The 16,493-nt window shown below is 47.2% G+C and overlaps 2 protein-coding genes across 3 annotated transcripts; both read left to right on the forward strand.

Annotated features, from left to right (window-relative positions):
- The first annotated feature begins 380 nt into the window (after positions 1-380).
- LOC129174020 (gamma-aminobutyric acid receptor subunit rho-3) lies at positions 381-8,136 on the forward strand. Its single transcript, XM_054765552.1, has 10 exons — positions 381-1,144; positions 1,219-1,331; positions 5,707-5,774; positions 5,887-6,110; positions 6,311-6,393; positions 6,469-6,606; positions 6,693-6,845; positions 6,976-7,037; positions 7,114-7,245; positions 7,576-8,136. The coding sequence occupies exons 1-10, from the start codon at positions 1,008-1,010 to the stop codon at positions 7,876-7,878; spliced, it is 1,413 nt and encodes a 470-aa protein (XP_054621527.1). The 5' UTR covers positions 381-1,007; the 3' UTR covers positions 7,879-8,136.
- Positions 8,137-8,423: 287 nt separating this feature from the next.
- LOC129174087 (uncharacterized) lies at positions 8,424-16,123 on the forward strand. 2 transcript variants are annotated; one of them, XM_054765687.1, is made up of 15 exons: positions 8,424-8,460; positions 10,154-10,247; positions 10,721-12,805; positions 12,890-12,989; positions 13,093-13,182; positions 13,256-13,304; positions 13,374-13,510; positions 13,584-13,685; positions 13,768-13,880; positions 13,965-14,201; positions 14,278-14,354; positions 14,419-14,571; positions 15,135-15,198; positions 15,283-15,414; positions 15,518-16,123. In XM_054765687.1, the coding sequence occupies exons 3-15, from the start codon at positions 10,721-10,723 to the stop codon at positions 15,656-15,658; spliced, it is 3,480 nt and encodes a 1,159-aa protein (XP_054621662.1). In that variant the 5' UTR covers positions 8,424-8,460; positions 10,154-10,247; the 3' UTR covers positions 15,659-16,123. The 2 variants fall into 2 exon arrangements, with proteins under 2 accessions (XP_054621662.1, XP_054621663.1); XM_054765688.1 differs by having other exon boundaries at positions 15,135-15,178; positions 15,518-15,665.
- The last annotated feature ends 370 nt before the right edge of the window (positions 16,124-16,493 follow it).

Genomic DNA, 16,493 nt, shown 5'->3' on the forward strand with positions numbered 1-16,493 from the left:
GAGGCAAATAATGAGGACGATGAGGTTGCTGCACATGTTGACTCTCTGGAGGAGTATGTTGATGGTAATGATAAAAAAGACGATAAAGATGAGTGATGTACAGAGAGGTTGAAAGGAATGTCTCAGATTTCTTGGCTTGACAATGACGACGAGAATGACAGTGATACAATGATGCCAATGACAAACATGAGAATGATTATCATCTGTCTTGTTTTGTGATTCTTTTTAAGGCACTGACTGAATCTGGATTATTTCAGACAGTGCCACATCAGAAAATATCCAGAACATTGAAAGTCCAATTGTGTGTGTGTGTGTGTGTGTGTGTGTGTGTGTGTGTGTGTGTGTGTGTGTGTGTGTTGGATTATGTCTTTCCAGAGGTGTAAATTGAGGGGCGAGATGAGGCTGGATTAGGGATTAACTCTTGACATCCTTTTATTGTTTATGAGCCGCCTCCAGATTTGTGATTTTTTTTCCCCCCATCTCACACACTTGTGCACACACGCGCGCGCACACACACACACAGACAAGGTGAAGGTGTGCATGCGACACCAACAGGTGCCTGTTTTTTTTTCATGGCTGTGCTGATAAAATCCTGATTAGTGTGTTTGTAGGTTAGAGAAAGATTGCTGTGGCTGTAGATAAGAGGATTAGGGTGGAATTAGTGTCATTCCTCCATCGCCGGGAGGAATAGATTCATATCGATTTTAATCAGCGAGAGAACAATTCACAGATGAAGCAGGCAGAGGAGGAGTGATGTGACCCCTGGAAAGGCAGACGTTCCTGGACATGATGAGGAATGCAGCACGGACAAGAAGAAGCAGCGGGACCAATTCCTGGGATGCGTCTGGGCAGTGGGCTGTGCGGCCGTTCCCCGCCGTGAGCTGTGAGATGTTTGCGCCCAGCTTCCCGCGCTAGTCGACACGCGCTTGAGGCCTGACAGGGGAGACGTGGAGGTGCTCGGGGGTGAAGAGTTTGCGGGGGTGGGCTGGAGGTGGATGCTATGAAAGATGAAGGTGGACGTGCTGACTTGTCTGACGGTGGCCGCCGCGAGCCTCGTCGCCATGGTGACCGGGGGTCGCAGCTCCGGGCGCAGGAAGCACAAGGAGGTCTTCCTGGGGGAAAACAGCAAGTTCAAGTTTGGAGGGTGAGGACTTCATGTCTAGAAGACTGCTGGAGAACAATATAGGCACTGACTGTGTGTGTTTGTTCTTTGAGCAGACGGATCGACTACAAGCTGAAGAAGCAGGACAGCACCAAAACACTGTTGATAAAAAGTGAACAGCTGCTGAGGATCGAGGAGCACGACTTTGCCATGAGACCTGGCTTTGGAGGTCACACACACACACACACACACACACACATAATCAAATACACACACACAAAATGCAAAATGCACACACACTAGTGTTGACTACCACAAAATGAGAAGCATGAGGTTGAGAATAATAACTACAAAGATAAGGCAGATGTTCAAGCTGGGTGGATGGCATTTCTTCACTTTCTCGATGGCTGACTATGAGGATGAGGATATTGCTGATGATAATGATCACAGTGACAAAATTGCACAGGACAAAAACGGATGGTTCACGTTGCCTAACAATGAGAACGATGTTACAAAGATGACCTTGATAAAAATGAGGATGATGTACATTTGATGTGCCATTTGGATGGTACGTGTTGGCTCTCATGGCTCGAAAATGAGGATGTGGACGATGATTACAGGACGATAACGATAGAAAGTTGTCAATGAGAAAGATGCACAGTGATGGATTATGACAAAGATGGATGATGGCGAAAATGAGAACGATAATGACAAAGAGGATGATGACCTCTGCTTTTCGATGGTTCACTTGGCCTGAGAATGAGAATGATGATACATATATGACAATGAGGATGATGTACGTGCCATTTGGATAGCGCATGTTGGGTCTCATGGCTCGACAGTGAGGATGTGGATGATGGTTACGACGGTAACGATAGAAAGTTGTCAATGAGAAAGGTGATGATAATCAAAGATGAGGATGATGCACACTGTTTTTGGATGGTTCACTTGGCCTGAGCATGACAATGATGCCTCGACAAAGATGGCAGTGATAAAAATGAGGATGCTGTACACGCCACTCGGACGCCACGTGTTGTCTTTCTTGGATCGACAATGAGGATGTGTACGATGGTGACAATCGTGATAGAAAGTTGTCAATGAGAAAGATGGACAATGACGGATGATGACAGAGATGAGAATGATAACGACAATGATAAAGATGAGGATGATATGCAGGGTAGCTGCATGTCATGTATTGACTCTCTTGGCCCGACTATGACGATGTGGATGATAATGATATAATGACAGTGATGAGGATGAGTGGTTTGAAGGCATGTCGTGGCTCTCATGGCTTGACAATGAGCGAAAGATGACATCGGCAAAAATGGGACTGATGAGGATGCCGCACGCACTGATTGGGTGACATCTCTTGGCCTGACAATGCCGGTGAATGATGCTGATGATGATACGGATACAAAGATGCCAACGACCAGCATCAGAAAGATAATTACCAAGATGAGGATGGTGCACACATCTTTTGGGTGGCACTTGCTTGAAAGATGAGAATGACAAAGGTGATGTTGATGACGACGGTGATAAAGATGATGACAATGACAAGCATGAGGATGGCACGTCATGCCCCTGCTGGCCCAGCATGGGGGATGACGATGACCGTGATGATGATGTACAGATTTTGGATGACACATCCTCCCATTCTCATCTCTCATTTGACCTGATGATGCGATGAAGAGCACTGGGTCACCATGACAACGGCTGTCTCAATCTACAATCACCCAACACTGACCCAGATTGGACCTGAGTGTGTGTGTGTGTGTGTGTGTGTGTGTGTGTGTGTGTGTGCGCCCGTGATCGCTCCAACAGGATTGTGTATCCTCGCGTGTGTTATTGTTGTATGACGAGAGCCTTTGTGTGTGCGTGTCGCTATTGTGTGCGTTGGGGGGTGGGGGTCGTGTGCAATAATCTGGATTATATTCCAGGTCTGAAGCAGATGGAAACAAACTGACGTCTGAAATGTCCGATACACAACAACACAGCGGGACACAAAAAGACTTATGGGTCGGATGTTGGTGTCACCGGTGAAGACAGGAAATGGACAGGACGTCCTCACCAAACACTTTGGATGTCCACAGACTTGGAAATTGTGTCCACCCTCACCGCCTCGGCTCCACATTGTTGACTGTGTGACCTGTCATTTTGTCACCCAGCACACACCCACACCCACTTTGTGCTTGAGGTCATCCCACAAAAGCACACACTGTCCCAAAACCACGTGCGTGACCTCTTGTTATCCCATCATAGGACCACATCCAGGTTTTCTGTGTGTGTGTGTTAGTGAGAATGCGTGATTATACTGGTGTATTGATGTCAATGTATATTAGTATACACACACAGTAAAAGACCATAATGTTTTTAATATTATTCATGTATGAAGTGTCAAAAGTCACACACGTGCATTTGTATGATGAGAGATGAATGTTATGTCGTGGTTGTGGCTTTGTGATTGCATTGAGTGCGTATGGATCGTGTAGGAGTGTCGCCCTGGTGCAAACAATAATCATGTGATGAAACACAACAATCACGCTGACGCTCGGCCCAATAATTAAGGAAAGGATCTACCGGACCACGTGTTCGTTCCAACCTGACCAACATGTTCATCCGTCAATGCTTCGGTGACGTTTATGAAATGCAGGCTGACTCGTCAACAGTGCGTGCGAGCCAACGTGATTTTTCACTCGACGACGGACGGGAATGACAGTAATGATGGCGATGGTGACGGTGATGGATGGATGGACGGCCGGTGGGATCTTTGTGTGGCAGGTTTGCGTCAGGACAACATGATAGATGTTAGCTGTTGCCCCTGCGACCTCTTTTTCAACCCAAACAAAACCAAACCCAAATAAAGCTGCAACACATGTTAGCAAAAATAAACCATGCTTATATGCTCCCTAGTGGTTGTTAGCAGTGATTACTGATAGTGTACAGTGTGTTCGTTAGCAGTATAGTGATGACATCAGACCTTAGGAAAATGTACGGGTCTTTTACCACATGGTCATTTATGAACAAGTATATTGCACAACACAGCCGCCGAAACAAAACCAATGTTGTAATAGCGGTAAGCAGCAAACTGATCAGCCAGCATTAATAGCGCCGATGAGTTCATTGTAAACAGTATGGCACAACACGCATGAGTGTCATACCAACAATGCAAAGAGTAGAAATGTTTTAAAGTGCATGCAGAAGTAGATAAATCTGCTGCGATGCTGACCGCTGATGATACTTCAAATGCATCGACTGCCATCTTGTGGACCACATGGTCATTTATTATTAACAAGTGTATTTACAGCGCACAGCAGCAGCAACAGAACCAATGTTGTAATTTTAGTAAGGAGCACATTCCTCAGCTAGCATTAATAGCACTGATGAGTTGATTGTAAACAACAGTGCAAGTGTAAAGTGCATAAGTTTCACGTCAACCAGCTGAGCAATAACATTTAAAAGTGCATGCAGAGGTAGAGAAAGCTGTTGGATGCTGACTGCTCATGATACTTCAAATGCAGCTACTGCCATTTTGTGGACCACATGGTCATTTGTTATAAAGTATATTGCACAACACAGCAGCAACAACAGAACCAATGTTGTAGTTGTGATAAGGCGCAAACTACTGAGCCAGTATAGCTGTGATGAGTTCATTGTAAACAGTGTAACATGCATGAGTTTCACACCAACAGTGCAAAGAGTAGAAATGTCTTAAAGTGCATGCAGAGGTAGACAAAGTTGCTTGCATTTTGACCACTCGTGATATTTCAAATGCAGCCGCTGCCAGTTTGAAAGCAGCTTGTTTGACCCGGTGCCGATTAGATTGTTTTTCATTCGCTAGCCAATTGTTGGAGAGGATGTGCTCAATTGATTTGACGCGTTAATGGGAGAATTTAGGGTGATTTTCAGCATTCAAACAAAAGTAGAAATGAATTATTACTGTAGTCTCTCAGCTCTCAAAAGTAAATGTAATTGAAGTCTTTGTCACCTGCAGCTTGAGGTGATGTCAACACACAACTGAAGCCCCTTAAGCCGAGCGAGAGTTGAACTTTGGAAAACACACACACATACGCACACACACACAGTCAGGGCGTGACATGGGAAAAAGAAATGGAGTGAGTCACCCGCTGGCTCACTTTTGTGGTTGTCGTGGCGACGGCTGCAGCGGGCGCTTTGCAGGGCTTCATTAGGTAAAGTGTTTATTGAGCTGCTGTCATGCTGACGCTCAGGTGGAATTAACACACACAACGACACACAAACACACACTCTCAATGTAAAGACATGTTTTTTTATGCTCCTGCTGCTGTCACTGAGGCTGGAACAGGAACGTACACATGACCAACATACGAAACCATAATAGACTGCATTGCGGGGATTAGTAGGTCAGAATGCATTTTCAAAGATTACGCTTTGCTTTTGTTGATTTTTTTGGCTACCATATTAGAAATATATGGCATCATTATGCAGGAGGTTAACCAGTAGTAGACGTATTGGTGAAATAACACCGCTCTGACAAAAATGGAAAATTATTATCTTTGCAAAGGAGGAATGTCTTATAGGTGTACCAAAAATAGTTGCCGGAGTTGATCTTTGACCCTCTCTGACAGGATCGGCCATCCCGGTGGGCATCGACGTGCAGGTGGAGAGCATCGACAGCATCTCTGAAGTCAACATGGTGACTTTGTGTTGTGTGGAGAAATTGTACCTGACAAATGACAAAAACGTGACAAAATCATGTTAAATATTTTTAGGTGCAGGTGCCTCACACTTGTAGACTTTCTTTGCAGGATTTCACCATGACCTTGTACCTGCGCCACTACTGGAAAGACGAGCGCCTGGCCTTCCCGTCTCGCAACAACCAGAGCAGGACGTTCGACTCGCGGCTGGTGAAGAAGATCTGGGTCCCAGACGTCTTCTTTGTCCACTCCAAGCGCTCCTTCATCCACGACACCACCACGGAAAACATCATGCTGCGCGTGTACCCCGACGGGAACATCCTCTACAGTGTCAGGTGACCTCGCCAGGGCCTGTTAGCGTTAGCATGATCACTAACCTGTCGCCCATGTGCTAAATCTTCGTAATGTACCGAATAAAGCTTAGCCAGCATGACACAGGAGGGCTTGTTGCCGTGGCGACACACCGGGAAAGGTCAGTCAGGGACCATATGAACGTCTAGCTGATGAAAAGGTGCTCTCGTGGTTTGGCTTTCAGGGTCACTGTGACGGCTCTGTGCTCCATGGACTTCAGCAGCTTCCCTCTGGACACACAGAACTGCTCACTGGAGCTGGAAAGCTGTGAGACACACACACACACACACACACACAGTCATGCACCGTCATGACACTAATCGTCTCACTTCCTCACCTCAGATGCGTACAATGAGAACGATTTGATGCTGTACTGGAAAAACGGAAACGACTCCCTGAGGACTGACGAAATCGTCTTGTCTCAGTTCTTCATCGAGCATTTCCACCCCTCCAGCGGCCTGGCCTTCTACAGCAGCACAGGTGATCAGTCGTGCCTCATGAACCGGCCTTAGCCTGGTCCAGAATGTCATATAGAACCTGTATGTGTGTGTGTGTGTGTGTGTCAGGATGGTACAACCGTCTGTTCATCAACTTCATCCTGCGGAGGCACATCTTCTTCTTCATGCTGCAGACGTACTTCCCCACCATGCTGATGGTGGTGCTGTCCTGGGTGTCCTTCTGGATCGACCGCAGGGCTGTCCCTGCTCGCGTCTCTCTAGGTGAACTTCCCTAATCCGTTCCCACAAAGTTGTAGGCATACAAATGTCTTCCTCAGATGAAGAAAAATATCTAAAGAGCTCAAGTCCAACCTCTCACTGATTCCAATACATGTTGTCTTTCCACCTGCAGGTATAACCACAGTGCTTACCATGTCCACCATCATCACAGGAGTGTCCTCCTCCATGCCTCAGGTAAGACGCACACCGAGGAGACAGCGTTAAAGTCCAAAAACAACAATAAATGTGTGTCCGTCTGTGTGCTGTCCAGGTGTCCTACGTGAAGGCGGTGGACATCTACCTGTGGACCAGCTTCCTGTTTGTCTTCCTGTCCGTCATCGAGTATGCGGCGGTGAACTACTGCACCACACTGGAGGAGATGAGGAAAATGAGGGGGGGAAAGGTCAGCAAAGGAGCTCAACCTCAGCACCTGTCACGCAAACAAACAGCTCCCTCTGGTGGCCAAATGGCGCCATGACCCGCTTAATCATTGACAGTAGAGCCATACACCATATTCCGAAAGCCCCAGGGAATAGTGACATACCGCGAATAATACTGTCACCATTGTCACCCGCAGTACAGATTTGTTTTTATTATGAAGGTTAAAATACAGGAAATTTACGGAAAGTCATTTAAAAGGCACATTGCGCACCAAAATGTGTCATAATGACGGTCAGAACTAACAAACGAGCAATGAGCTAACATGTTAGATGTCATTTGTGTGTCTTTCCAGCTTCCGTCCACCTTCAACGCCAGCCAGGCCATGGCCTTTGACGGCTGTTTCCATGACAACGACATTGAGCTGACGCCGTTCCCCAGCATGGCTCAGGCCCTGACCTCCGACCCCCTCACAGCGCCCTCGCCGCACCAGGACCCCTGCCCCTCAGAGGGGACCCGCCTGCGCCGGCAGCGCTCCATGCGGGAGAATGTGGACCTCCTGGTGAGCAACAGCTACATGATCGACTCGTACTCCCGCCTGGCCTTCCCTCTGTCCTACCTCCTCTTCAACACCATCTACTGGAGCCTCTACTCCTGAGCTGCTGAGTGGACACTACGGAAGCCGGAATACGTGGAGAAAACCCACACATGCACGGGGAGAACATGAAAACGCCACACAGAGATGTTCCAACAGATTCACACCCGGATGACCAGACTGTAAGGCTGTCACTAACCACAAGGCCACCATGCGGCCGAGATGACACTAATAGCTTCCTTTTTTACAACAGTGTACATGTCAATGTCGTTCATACTTGAATATCCCCGTCTTGTTGGGGAACCACACAACTAAAGGAAATAAAACTACTTTTTGAAAAATACTCTTTTCTTATGACATGTTATTCACTGTTAAGGTTTTCGTCTTTAAAAAGACAAATTTTGATTAATAAATGGGGAATATCTTATAAATAACACAGGCGAAAATACAACAAAACTGAATAACATTATTTACGGCCTTTGAAAATGCTTTACGGTCATTACTTCTCTGTTGCCGTAGCAACTCAAGACTTAATTTAGGCTTTGACAATGGCTGCTTCAGTCAACTGCGGAAGCGCAACCTAATGACGAACTACCCACTAGAAAACTGCGCAGCCACGTTGTGCCCTACCTTGGAAAGTGACAGGTGAGTTCTTGATGCACCTCTGACAAATCGTACATACTTCACCTCATTACCTGCAGAAAAAAATTATAAGATTTGAAGAACTGTAGTTCGATTCACACCAACAGCTAAGAGCCACTAACTAACTAGCTACCCTGCATCTATCGAAGACGCTATCCCTTAGATTTATTTTTCTTCCTCAAATCCTGCTAATTTGATCGCTTGACAAGATCTTAAAGTCGTTTTAAAAGGTATATATTTTGTCGTCGAAAAAAAATTGAGTTAGCACTTTCTTGCAAACAAGCATTAAAGTGAAATAGGCTGTTTTCAAAAGTATAAGACCAGAACTAAAAAAAAACAAACAATGAAACCCCCCCCAAAGTAGAAATAAATGTTCAGAAAAGGACTCAGTAATGAGTGGCTGTGCCATTCTTGTTGATCACCTGAATAATTAGTTTGGACATGCTTGATAGATCGTGCGAACATGCAGGATGGTCCAAAAGAGTGAGGTTATTCCTCTGGAAGAAGTCCTTTGTCAGGCGAGCATTGTGAATTGTAGCATTGTCCTGTTGAAAAAGCTAGCCATTACCACACACGGCGCCCCCACCACTGTGCGGTGTGGAAAGCATCTCAGGTGGGATACATTTTTTTTCTCATTATTGGATTATTAGAATGCACTTGGCACCAGTTACAACCTTCATTTGGGCCTAGGATGTGTCTTGACAGCCAATTAGATCTTCCGGCTCAGGGCCGTTGACTTTTTTGTTTCATAACCCTCAGGACCTTTGAAAAATTTCAAATGACTGGCTTACTGCACCCAACCGCAGCAGCAATGATGCGCTTGCTTATTTAGCTCGACAAATCCCACCACGTTCAAAGAGAGAAAGCTTTTTTGCCTTTGCCATCAAGAGATAATGACAGTGTGTGTGCTGCCCTTTTATTTGATATGTGTTTTTTTATGGCTGTTGATGTTTGGCGACACCTGGTGGACACAATAATTCATTGAATAATCCACCGATTGCTGTTCAACACTGATTGATGGCCGAAGAGCATACTGGACACGTTTGTTACGGAATGCCCTCTAACACGCTTCTGCCTTAGAGACTGTGGCTTTTTATGCAAAAAACTTACAAATGACTCCACTAAAATACAAGAAAAGACCAACCTTGTGTGTTTATTGGAAGACATTTAGCTGGCTGTCGAGCTTTGCACAAAGAAACGCGCTGCAAAGGCAGTACAGTGTGAATACCTGACAGAAAAATTACATCGAATCCACATTTTTACCAAGATTTTGGCTTTTAAAGGCTGTGCTCTTAAACGTTTGATCAGCTCATGAACCGCCTATTTCACTTTAGTGCTTGCTTGCAATAAATTGCTTATTCAAACATTTTTTGTCTCACTCCTGTTTTTACTTTTTGTATTTTGAAGCTCTACATTGAACCCCCTTAAGATCCAACAGTTTAAAATGTAAATCCTTGCACTCTTTCAGCTTGTCGTACGACTTTGATCCGCAGTGTGTGATGGGCGAAGTCAGATGATTATGATTACTTTTGACACTTCACGATTAAAAATCACTATTTTGACCATAGGTGTTTAGGGCATATTGTTCACTTCAAGAAAACCAACTTGTTGAAGTATTGTTTTGCTGTGCGGTCACATAGATTAATGTATGTGTTGATGGTCCCATCATGTCTGCTGTTGACTGCTTCCTGTCCAGTCTCCATGGCGACCATCAGCAGCAGCTCTCGCAGTGGAGATGGCGGTGGTCCCCAGTCACATTTACTTCAAATTTGTCGCCAGATGGACCCTAGGTACTTTCACTTCCAACAGCACTGAGCAACTTCACAGAATAGTAGGCTTACAGTATTACACATGTCAGGGAAGCTTTGTGCAGAGTGGGAGGGACTCAAGTTGGTGTAAGTGAAAGAGAAAGATGCCAACGGGGGAGGGATGAGAGCTGAATGGTGGGATGGGGGGGGGGGCTCACTGCTACTGTCCTGCACTGTGATTGGGGGCCACTGGACCATGTGCTGACCCGGCTCACTGTATAGGCTTGCAGGGGAGCACACACACACATAGTGGAGTGTTGAGTGGCAGGGACATGTGAGCCCCTTCACATGTGCTATTCTGGGTAAGGGAGGGGAGACCGTAGGGGAGGGGGTGAGGCCGGGTGGGTAGTAGAGAGACTTTTTTTCTTCTTCTTCTTCTTTTTGCATGTGAGCGAGCCCACACGAGGACCTGCTCATCATCTCATCCTCTTGTGTTTAATTTCTGTCTGGAGAAGATGGGCTGCTGCTTTAGCAAGGAGGCTGGGCCGGGTCAGACCACAGAGAGGAGCAGCCTGCTGCACCCCCCGCCCCAGGATGGCCTCCACGAGGCTGTGGAGCAAGTGAGGCAACAGGCTGTGGCCGTGGCACAGCATGTGTGCCTGGAGGAAGAAGAGGCCGGGCCGCCCCAACGGAAACCTCCCGATCACGAGAAAGGTCATCCAGAAATTGACAGCAAAATGCGCACGATTGTTAGCGAGAAGAAACTCAGAGCGGCAGTCTCTCACGAGGGGGAGTTGGCTATTCTTATCCCGACCGGCACAAGTGTACAGGCGGACCCGGGCTCTGAAGCAGGCCTGACTCACTCCCCCACGCACAGCTGTGACCCGGCTCCCTATATGGAGGTGCTCAGCCAGAGTCCAGCCAAACAGAACATTATGGAGAACGCTGCACGCCGAGCTTTGTGGTTCACTCAGAACCACAAGGGTCAGAAGCTCCCGAAGCCAGAAGGATGTTGGTCCACTCCAGCAGTGATGAGTCAGGCTGATGCCGACGACCCGAATTTGGGGGACAACTTGGCTCAGCGGGAACCCCTCAGAACTAACAATGAAGATGGGGAGGAAAGCTGTATTGTCACTGCAACACTGGGTCAGGACTTCCAAACGAGGACCCAGCGGTTCTACAGCATCTGCTCCATTGATGACCTTGACCATTATGACCCCAGCCGGTCCCAGACATCTGCTGCTCCCAGCCAATCAGAGACCTCACCTCTTCCTCATGTATCTGCACAACTGCAGAGCTCACCCTCCGATCCAATAGCTCTCCGCAGTGGTTCGAGAAGCATCACAGGGTGTCATGTTGGCACCTGTGACCGGCAGCCACCAAGTGGAACCTCTGAAGGTGCTCTGCCAGTGGTTACGAACACAAGCAACGACATGCGTGAGCAGATGAAGAAGCTTCCAGACGCTAGTGTGTCTTCAGATGTTCATACATCAAAGAAAACACCTGTCACTTTCCAGGAGAACCTAGTGGACCATGTCCAAACTTCAGAAGAAGTCCATTCCAGTGTGGGCTGCGCTCCAGAGCCTCACGTCACAGAGCAGCACAAAGAGGACGACCTCTCTCCGTTCGCCGTGGATAAATCATCAATACAGAGTCAAAGTCAAAGTGAGCAAGATGATGTCATCCAGAGCAGCACAATTCTCACTGAAGTGTCCTTTGTCTGGACCGTCTCAACCCCACCTCCTGAACTCACTGCTCCGTCCCACACCAGCACTCTGATCACGGCCCTCCAGTCTCACGTGTCCACATCTGAAGAGCATGTAGGTGTAGAACCTCCGCGACAGGATGATGAAGACGGGAGTGTCACAGTCAGTTCACCTGCTGATGTCCAGGTCATGTCAGAGCAGGACGCATGTTCTGGACGGCATCATGGGTTGGATTTCAAGGCAAGCCTAAATTGTTTTCCCGCTTGTGAATGTCCGAGTATGTTTTCTACATCATGCGAGGAGACAAGCCCATGCAGCCAGCTGAAGGTAGAACCTCCACAGGAGGAAGAAACGCAGACAACAAAGAGTCCAAGTGATCCAGTAGAACGAGCAAATGGACCTGTGTTTGATCAAGAGCAAATGCTGCACTCATCTTCAGAGGCGTGCCCCAATCCAAACACGTTTGACTCAGAAATAGTCCAAGTGGACACCTGTGTGACTCCAAATGGAACAGGTGGTCTGGATGAGGTTGCGTCCCTGCAGCAAGACCACAGATTCCTAGTGGAGCCGCACCAGCTGGACGTTTATGCCTCCACACCGTCCTATGAGATCCACTTCCTGGGTCAGGAGGCTCCCGCACCCAGCGAGGAAGTTGAGCGTGAAGGTGGGATGAGGGAGATGGTGTCGGAGCTGCTGGGTGAGGACACCGACCCCTCCGTGTGCCACCTGGATCCTGACTCTTGGATCAGGCCCACTGTGGGGGGCGGATGTGAGGGATGGTCCCAAGGGGTGCCACAAAGCCAGGGAGATGTTCTGCTAGGAGCGTTCCCATACGGCACCATGATGCCTCAGGGGCCGTGTGAGTGGGGGTGGCACACGGGGCGCCCTCAGGCTGTAAGCGTTACCGCCACACGCTCTTGTTTCTGAAGCAGGGAAGACTGTCAGCACCTGATGAAGATGTGTGTCTTGTTCTTTCAGCCGCCTGTTTCTGTGCAGACCCTTAACCCGGATGCTGAGGTGTGGACCGGATGCAACTACAAGTTCTTGCAGGCTCAGCAGCCATGGATGCACCTCCTCAGTGAGCCGATGGACATTCAAAATGAGTTGCTTCCTGTTACTGTTTATGACCAGGAGTGCACTTTATTTCCTCGTTCTGATGTTGCTGTGTGGTTCGTCTGTAGGCCAGGTTGAACTGGACGACACCAGCCTGGCTCAGGTTGAAGCGGATCCTGGAGCAGCGGAGGAACACATCCCACCGGAACCTGACAAAGGTTGCCACGCAAAGCGCCGTTGTCTTTGCAGCTCCTGTTTACTGCATGAACTCATGACTTTGTGTCATTTTAGATGGACTGACGGAACAGCTGAGGTCTGTGTTAGAGTTTTGTCTCAGCAGGTAAGATCACGCAGGAAACAAAGAACACCAATTGCAAGATCTTTTACCGGCTGTTGGGTTTCTCATCAGGGAGCATCTGGCCAACGACTTGTACCTCCAGTCTCAGATGGACGACGACCAGCACATCCCTTTAGCAACCCTAACCGGCCTGGATGCCATCAAGCACATCAGCACAGACCTTCAGCTCATCACAGACATTGTCAAAAGTCTGTGTTTCTGCATCTGGTGCTCTCTTTTAATGTCATTGCCATCATTACTGATGTTCTCCTCACTCCTCAGCGCTACCACATGTCCAGGTGGCACCTTGCGGACTGAAAGTGAGACCCAGCCAAAGTCAGTATGTCCTCATTCTGCGCGAGATACCCAGCACCACCTCCCGCGAGGAAAGATACGCCCGATCCTTCATCATCATCCTCTCTTTTTGCACCAGTCGTGCCAAAAAGTAATTTTGTACTCGTCCTACAGGAAGTAGAAGCGCTCTTCAGTGATGAAAACCTGCCCGCGTTCCTCAGCTGTGAGTTTGTCAGCAGCGATAACTGGTTCATCACCTTCAGGTCGGAGGCCGATGCCTACCAGGTAATTTTCACCTGTCATTGCGGCCAGCATGGGATGTTTACATCCTCTTTGTCTTTTTGGAAAATGCTGCTTCTGTGTCCTCAGGCCTTTAGGTACCTGCGAGAGGAGGTTCAGGTGTTTCAGGGGAAGCCCATCATGGTGAGGATGAAGGCCAAAACCACAACGTTCGCTTCTCGTGCACCTGTCAATGGCTACGGCCCGGCCCATATCAACATCATGGGCGATCATCACACGTCCTATTTGCCCCCGGCCACCTACCAGCAGCTGTACGATTTCGCCTACCCCGTGTGGTCCAAGTCTGCATACTCCGACTGTGCTGAGGTGAGTCTGCCAATCAAGGCTTCCTCCCCACAGTTCTGTAACCCACCCGTCCACAACTTTTGCTTTTTGTCTGCAGCCGCTTGAGCTTGATGATGCCCTTAACGGGTTCCGAGCAGCCTCTCACTTCAAACCGCACGTCCCACGAAGGAACAGGTATGCAGCAGGGTCGTCCCACTTCATGCTTTGACACTTAACGCGGCTCATGGTTCCTCCGTAGCAAGAGGGGCGTGAGGCCGTCCAGCTCGGATCAACTCGGGAATCAGAACTACTCTCACCCGGCGGAGCAAACCTCAGAGCAGCGCTCCTCTTTCTCAAGGTCGGGTCGGGGATGGTCGCACTCTCGAGGGAACGTGCCTCACCATAACAGAAGGTACGATAAGCAGCATGCGGTGCCTGCTTTGAGGGAGGAAGGTAAAGACGCATATCACCACACAGCCAATCCATGAAGAGAAAATCCCAATGACCTTTGATAATTGATATTGTGATGCTGTTTATGTTATATCTGTTTATGTTTATGTACCCCCTGGACTGGCTGACTGATGGCGGCATAAGCGGTTTCCGACATAACCAAAACTAGCCGTTGTTTGTTGATGTGGTCGTCCTTCATTTGTGCTTTTATTTTATTTCAATGCTTGTGTTTTCACATGGTTTACTCATCCTATCTAACAGCTGCTGCAGTAATGTTGTACAGTATGTCTCCACTGCAGTGACAATAAAGCTTTCCTGCATGCACCAATCTTTTTTACAGTGGCTAATAATAATAATAATAATCATAATCATAATCATCACAACACCAGGAATAGATGAGTTGATTGACATGGACGAGTTGTAATCATAAACGGGGTTGATTTATGTGGGTTCCAGTGTACAACGGTGATACTACTATAATGAAATGGAATGTAACTAAGTACATCTAACTACTCTGATCTGCAGGGTTGTCAATGGCAACCAGAGGAGAAAAGAGAACCCGCGCTCTGGTACCAGAACTTTACATCTTGTAAGTCTGCACACAGTTTTTTTTTCCCGTTAACTTGAAACTTTGACATTGTGTGTGTGTGTGTGTGTGTGTGTGTGTGTGTAGAAAACACCATCTCCTCCTCGCCAGCCGTCTCCTGTCGAACTCAGCGTCTCAAACTTTCCTCCGCTCGGTGTGCAGAAGAAGAGTGAGCCAGCAGAACCTTCATCCAAAAGCACCCAGGAGCTCACCAGTGAGGTAAAGCACCTTCTTTGCTGCTAGTTTGGCACTTGTGTGCACGTGTGTGTGTGTGTGTGTGTGTGAGATGGAGAAGACACGGAACTGCCTTGTGATTCTTCAGACCTACAAGAAGCTGAGCTATGCTGAAATCTGCCAGCGGTCTTCGTCCGACGGGTCGGCACTGCTCGCTGAACCTGCCACCTCGTCTTCTGAGGAGCCCCACTCGACTGCAGAATCTCCCTCAGCATTGTTGCCACAGTAGTTGTGAGTCCTGTTAGCTTATTGCACTGGTGCATCTAGTGCAGTGGTCTGGGGCTGAACATCATTCACACTTATTAATATTGTTAGATTACTTTAGTGTCATTTTTGGTTTTGGTTCCAGTGGATTGTGTTGTTTTTCCTGGTGCTATCTTGCGGTGGGGGCGCTTCCTTGTTCTGTTAGCCCTTCACTCACACTTTGTTGCCAACGTTGGTGAGATTTCCCAGCAAGAATGAAACAAAAGCACAGACTAACATGAATCTCAAGTTGCCTCTTGCATGAGTTTCATTTTTATTTCATTTTCGGACACTTTTTTCATTTTAAAATGTAATAATAGGTTGTAAACATTGGAGTTTGTTTTTTAAGTCCGTTTTTGTTCGAAATCCAATCATTTAAATGTGAATCAGGTGCATGTGATTTTGTACAGATGTGTATATAATACCCAGCAATATTAAATAAGTGCCTTTTGATTGTAAGTTGTCCTCTGTCTGATTAAGCAAAGCAACTAACAACATAATGTGCTTTACAATATACAGTCATGGAAAAAATTATTAGACCACCCTTGTTTCTTCAGTTTCTTGTTCATTTTAGTGCCTGATACAACTTAAGGTACGTTTTGTTTGGACAAATGTAGCAATGACAACAAAAATAGCTCATAAGAGTTAAATGTTTGGACCGTACAATGCTATAGCTATTCATGTAAGAACTTGGTTATTATGAAGAAAACCATGGATGTTGCTAGATATCAGCTCTTAAATTAAACTCTTATGAGCTACATTTATCATCATTATATTTGTCCAAACAAATGTACCTTTAGTTGTACCAGGCATTAAAATGG

This window comes from Dunckerocampus dactyliophorus, chromosome 21 (genome assembly GCF_027744805.1).
Source record: "Dunckerocampus dactyliophorus isolate RoL2022-P2 chromosome 21, RoL_Ddac_1.1, whole genome shotgun sequence".
NCBI lineage: Eukaryota > Metazoa > Chordata > Actinopteri > Syngnathiformes > Syngnathidae > Dunckerocampus > Dunckerocampus dactyliophorus.